This window comes from Protomyctophum parallelum, assembly GCF_964188405.1.
Source record: "Protomyctophum parallelum genome assembly, chromosome: 21".
NCBI lineage: Eukaryota > Metazoa > Chordata > Actinopteri > Myctophiformes > Myctophidae > Protomyctophum > Protomyctophum parallelum.
The window spans coordinates 733,173-739,731 of record NC_139713.1 but is presented as its reverse complement, the minus strand read 5'-3'; the positions used below and the strand labels follow the sequence as shown (position 1 = coordinate 739,731).

The 6,559-nt window shown below is 49.7% G+C and overlaps 1 protein-coding gene across 1 annotated transcript in view; it reads right to left on the bottom strand.

Moving 5' to 3' along the window:
* Nucleotides 1–332: 332 nt before the first annotated feature.
* naif1 (nuclear apoptosis inducing factor 1) overlaps nucleotides 333–6,559 on the bottom strand; it is a 31,532-nt gene continuing 25,305 nt past the window's right edge. Inside the window, exons 7-8 of the mRNA XM_083793690.1 lie at nucleotides 3,229–3,339; nucleotides 333–713 (exon numbers count right to left, since the gene is read on the bottom strand). Coding sequence (XP_083649816.1) covers nucleotides 486–713; nucleotides 3,229–3,339 — 339 coding nt within the window. The 3' untranslated portion in view covers nucleotides 333–485. The remainder of the gene's footprint in view (nucleotides 714–3,228; nucleotides 3,340–6,559) is intronic.

Genomic DNA, 6,559 nt, shown 5'->3' with positions numbered 1-6,559 from the left:
CTGGTGGATGGATTTCTGAACTGCCCACAGCCCTCCTATGAGACACAGACTGGTTTATGAACTGCCCACAGCCCTCCTATGAGACACAGACTGGTTTCTGAACTGCCCACAGCCCTCCTATGAGACACAGACTGGTTTCTGAACTGCTCACAGCCCTCCTATGAGACACAGACTGGTTTATGAACTTCCCACAGCCCTCCTATGAGACACAGACTGGTTTATGAACTGCCCACAGCCCTCCTATGAGACACAGACTGGTTTCTGAACTGCCTAGAGTTAGGTGGTTTCTCCCAGACAACAGAGATATGTAGCAAGGTAAAAATAATGCCAAAACACAGCCGATCTACAAGCCCACAGCGCGTTGTGAGCTTGTACATCGGCGCACAGCTATGTGTATGGATCAAGTGTCAGAAACCACTCACGCACGCATACACACACACGCATACACACACGCGCACACACACACACACACACACAAACAGTCTCTATTGTGTCTCCTCCTCTTGCTGTGGAGGGGGCGGGGCAGGGGGCGGGGTTTTGGCTCCAGTCTGCTCCTCGGTTCCCGAGCCGCCGCCTTCGCTAATGGCGATGCAAACGGCGTTGTTGTCGCCGCTCCCCGCTAGCGCCGCCGTACTTCCTGCGCTAGCGCTAACGCCAGCGTTAGCGCTAGCGTTAGCCAAGTCGCTGCTGCTGCCTCCACCACTCTGCAGGGACTAGAAGTAATAGTAATACTTCATTAGTTTTAGTAGTAGTAAGGTTAAGGTTAAGGTTATTAGTACACTTTATTAGTCCTAGTATTAGTAGTAGTAAACTTTAGTAGTAGTAGTAAACTTTAGTTTGGTCCATTTAAAAGAGAACATATAATATACAAACATGTAAACCAACCCGATCTCTATTGTCCCGAATATAAGACTCTTGTATTTATCACACCAGTGGTTTTCAACCCTTCATATCAAGGCCCATTATTATATATATATTATATTATAAGGCCCATTATTATATATTTTATATTATAAGGCCCATTATTACTTGTGCAAGCAGAGCGTGCAAGTAATAGTTTCCGTCCAGTGCTTCGATGCGTATGTCGCCGTTTGATGTGTATGCGCCGTGCCAGCGTATGATGTAATGACTACTTGTGCTTGATATGGCAGTGGTGTCAGATTACATGTATACATGGGAGCATTACCTTTAATCCTCCCGACACTGAAACATATCGTCATTACGTCACCATCAAAAATCAATTACACCCTAGGGGCACGGTGGCACAGTTGGTAGTGCTGTCGCCTCACAGCTAGAAGGTCCTGGGTTCGATTCCCGCTCGGGACGCTGTGGGTGCTGGCGGCGTGTTTCCTCCTCCGCGTCATCAGTGCCCATACCCGAAAGCGGGGTTGGCGAAAGGGCCTTTCTGTGTGGAGTTTGCATGTTCTCCCCGTGTCCCCTAGGGTAGGTACCCTCACAAAAAACATGCAGTAATCCTGGTCTCTAAACTGCCTCCCCCTGGCCAGCCGGGGCGCCTGATGGAGGGGAAAATAACTGGTTGGAATAACGTGTTCCTTCCACGCGCTACGTCCACCCAGGGAAACTCCCCCCTGTCAGGTGTAAAGGAGCAACTTGGACACTCAGGCATGAAGGAAGCATGAGTTCAAGTCCGTTGCTCTCCCCTTGTCCCCCATATATGGGGACTAGGTTGGTCTCCCCTTGTCCCCCATATATGGGGACTAGGTTGGTCTCCCCTTGTCCCCCATATATGGGGACTAGGTTGGTCTCCCCTTGTCCCCCATATATGGGGACTAGGTTGGTGGAGGGTGTGTAGAGCCCAGGATCACATTAGATGATTGACACAGGGGTGAAAAATGGGTTACAAAATCGTGGGATAAAAAATATTAAAAAAAAAAAACAATTACACCCTGACATTGGGTCCTTTAATCCACATCTTTATTACGTCATCACTGAGAGCTAGTTATACCAGTTATACCCTGACGTCATATGTTGCTACGATACATCAAACGGGGCATACGCAAAGTAACCACAGTATACCGATAATCAACTTACACATTACATTAAAGTAACCACAGTATACTGCTAATCAACTTACACATTACATTAAAGTAACCACAGTATACCGATAATCAACTTACACATTACATTAAAGTAACCACAGTATACCGCTAATCAACTTACACATTACATTAAAGTAACCACAGTATACTGCTAATCAACTTACACATTACATTAAAGTAACCACAGTATACCGCTAATCAACTTACACATTACATTAAAGTAACCACAGTATACCGCTAATCAACTTACACATTACATTAAAGTAACCACAGTATACCGCTAATCAACTTACACATTACATATACATATACATAGAGGCGTTTCCTTTAATCAAAGTAACCACAGTATACCGCTAATCAACTTACACATTACATATACATATACATATACAGTACTTGCGCGCTCTGCTTGCGCACTAGTAGGCCATTTATGGCCTACTTGTGTGCAAAAAGCAAGTAGGCACTCCACAGAGTGCAGTTCTAGTTTATTCTGCATTTGAGCCACGGAACCACCGTTTGATGACATTTAGCCTCTCAGACCCATTTGAGCCACGGAACCACCATCTGATGACATTTAGCCTCTCAGACCCATTTGAGCCACGGAACCACCATCTGATGACATTTAGCCTCTCAGACCCATCTGAGCCACGGACCACCATTTGATGACATTTAGCCTCTCAGACCCATTTGAGCCACGGACCACCATTTGATGACATTTAGCCTCTCAGACCCATTTGAGCCACGGAACCACCATTTGATGACATTTAGCCTCTCAGACCCATTTGAGCCACGGAACCACCGTTTGATGACATTTAGCCTCTCAGACCCATTTGAGCCACGGAACCACCATTTGATGACATTTAGCCTCTCAGACCCATTTGAGCCACGGAACCACCGTTTGATGACATTTAGCCTCTCAGACCCATTTGAGCCACGGAACCACCGTTTGATGACATTTAGCCTCTCAGACCCATTTGAGCCACGGAACCACCGTTTGATGACATTTAGTTTCTCTGAGTCTGAGAGGCTAAATGTCATCAAATGGTGGTCCGTGGCTCAAATGCTGAATAAATAAATAATGGACCTTGAGGTAAACAGGGTTGAAAACCACTGGTCTAAGCAAAATAGACCAAGGCCACATCATGTGCAGCAGGACGGGTGGACCTACCTTGCGCAGGTCTTTGAGCGCAGGTCGCAGCATCTGCACCAGCGCTAGCAGCGCCGCCTGCGTTCCCTCCAGCGCCTGCGCCTGGCGCTCCTGCGCATACGCCTGCGCCTCCTAGTGGTGAGGAGGAGGACGTTCAAGTGGGTCAAACAAACGTTTTAAAGGACCACTTCACAACCTTTCAACCATTCTTCATAAAATTGGTCCTCACTAATGTTCATGATAAAATAACACAATTCCTGAACTGCCCACAGCCATCATATGAGACACAGACTGGTTTCTGAACTGCTCACAGCCCTACTATGAGACACAGACTGGTTTCTGAACTGCTCACAGCCCTCCTATGAGACACAGACTGGTTTCTGAACTGCCAACAGCCCTCATATGAGACACAGACTGGTTTCTGAACTGCCCACAGCCCTCCTATGAGACACAGACTGGTTTCTGAACTGCCAACAGCCCTCATATGAGACACAGACTGGTTTCTGAACTGCTCACAGCCCTCCTATGAGACACAGACTGGTTTCTGAACTGCCCACAGCCCTCTTATGAGACACAGACTGGTTTCTGAACTGCCCACAGCCCTCCTATGAGACACAGACTGGTTTCTGAACTGCTCACAGCCCTCCTATGAGACACAGACTGGTTTCTGAACTGCCCACAGCCCTCCTATGAGACACAGACTGGTTTCTGAACTGCCCACAGCCCTCCTATGAGACACAGACTGGTTTCTGAACTGCCAACAGCCCTCATATGAGACACAGACTGGTTTCTGAACTGCTCACAGCCCTCCTATGAGACACAGACTGGTTTCTGAACTGCCCACAGCCCTCCTATGAGACACAGACTGGTTTCTGAACTGCCCACAGCCCTCCTATGAGACACAGACTGGTTTCTGAACTGCCCACAGCCCTCCTATGAGACACAGACTGGTTTCTGAACCGCCCACAGCCCTCCTATGAGACACAGACTGGTTTCTGAACTGCCCACAGCCCTCCTATGAGACACAGACTGGTTTCTGAACTGCCCACAGCCCTCCTATGAGACACAGACTGGTTTCTGAACCGCCCACAGCCCTCCTATGAGACACAGACTGGTTTCTGAACTGCCCACAGCCCTCTTATGAGACACAGACTGGTTTCTGAACTGCCCACAGCCCTCCGATGAGACACAGACTGGTTTCTGAACCGCCCACAGCCCTCCTATGAGACACAGACTGGTTTCTGAACTGCCAACAGCCCTCATATGAGACACAGACTGGTTTCTGAACTGCTCACAGCCCTCCTATGAGACACAGCCTGGTTTCTGAACTGCCCACAGCCCTCCTATGAGAGACAGACTGGTTTCTGAACCGCCCACAGCCCTCCTATGAGACACAGACTGGTTTCTGAACTGCTCACAGCCCTCCTATGAGACACAGACTGGTTTCTGAACTGCTCACAGCCCTCCTATGAGACACAGACTGGTTTCTGAACTGCCCACAGCCCTCCTATGAGACACAGACTGGTTTCTGAACTGCCCACAGCCCTCCTATGAGACACAGACTGGTTTCTGAACCGCCCACAGCCCTCCTATGAGACACAGACTGGTTTCTGAACTGCCAACAGCCCTCATATGAGACACAGACTGGTTTCTGAACTGCTCACAGCCCTCCTATGAGACACAGACTGGTTTCTGAACTGCCCACAGCCCTCTTATGAGACACAGACTGGTTTCTGAACTGCCCACAGCCCTCCTATGAGACACAGACTGGTTTCTGAACTGCTCACAGCCCTCCTATGAGACACAGACTGGTTTCTGAACTGCCCACAGCCCTCCTATGAGACACAGACTGGTTTCTGAACTGCCCACAGCCCTCCTATGAGACACAGACTGGTTTCTGAACTGCCAACAGCCCTCATATGAGACACAGACTGGTTTCTGAACTGCTCACAGCCCTCCTATGAGACACAGACTGGTTTCTGAACTGCCCACAGCCCTCCTATGAGACACAGACTGGTTTCTGAACTGCCCACAGCCCTCCTATGAGACACAGACTGGTTTCTGAACTGCCCACTGCCCTCCTATGAGACACAGACTGGTTTCTGAACCGCCCACAGCCCTCCTATGAGACACAGACTGGTTTCTGAACTGCCCACAGCCCTCCTATGAGACACAGACTGGTTTCTGAACTGCCCACAGCCCTCCTATGAGACACAGACTGGTTTCTGAACCGCCCACAGCCCTCCTATGAGACACAGACTGGTTTCTGAACTGCCCACAGCCCTCTTATGAGACACAGACTGGTTTCTGAACTGCCCACAGCCCTCCGATGAGACACAGACTGGTTTCTGAACCGCCCACAGCCCTCCTATGAGACACAGACTGGTTTCTGAACTGCCAACAGCCCTCATATGAGACACAGACTGGTTTCTGAACTGCTCACAGCCCTCCTATGAGACACAGCCTGGTTTCTGAACTGCCCACAGCCCTCCTATGAGAGACAGACTGGTTTCTGAACCGCCCACAGCCCTCCTATGAGACACAGACTGGTTTCTGAACTGCTCACAGCCCTCCTATGAGACACAGACTGGTTTCTGAACTGCTCACAGCCCTCCTATGAGACACAGACTGGTTTCTGAACTGCCCACAGCCCTCCTATGAGACACAGACTGGTTTCTGAACTGCCCACAGCCCTCCTATGAGACACAGACTGGTTTCTGAACCGCCCACAGCCCTCCTATGAGACACAGACTGGTTTCTGAACTGCTCACAGCCCTCCTATGAGACACAGACTGGTTTCTGAACTGCTCACAGCCCTCCTATGAGACACAGACTGGTTTCTGAACTGCCCACAGCCCTCCTATGAGACACAGACTGGTTTCTGAACCGCCCACAGCCCTCCTATGAGACACATACTGGTTTCTGAACCGCCCACAGCCCTCCTATGAGACACAGACTGGTTTCTGAACTGCTCACAGCCCTCCTATGAGACACAGACTGGTTTCTGAACTGCCCACAGCCCTCCTATGAGACACAGACTGGTTTCTGAACCGCCCACAGCCCTCCTATGAGACACAGACTGGTTTCTGAACCGCCCACAGCCCTCCTATGAGACACAGACTGGTTTCTGAACCGCCCACAGCCCTCCTATGAGACACAGACTGGTTTCTGAACTGCCCACAGCCCTCCTATGAGACACAGACTGGTTTCTGAACTGCCCACAGCCCTCCTATGAGACACAGACTGGTTTCTGAACTGCCCACAGCCCTCCTATGAGACACAGACTGGTTTCTGAACTGCCAACAGCCCTCCTATGAGACACAGACTGGTTTCTGAACTGCCCACAGCCCTC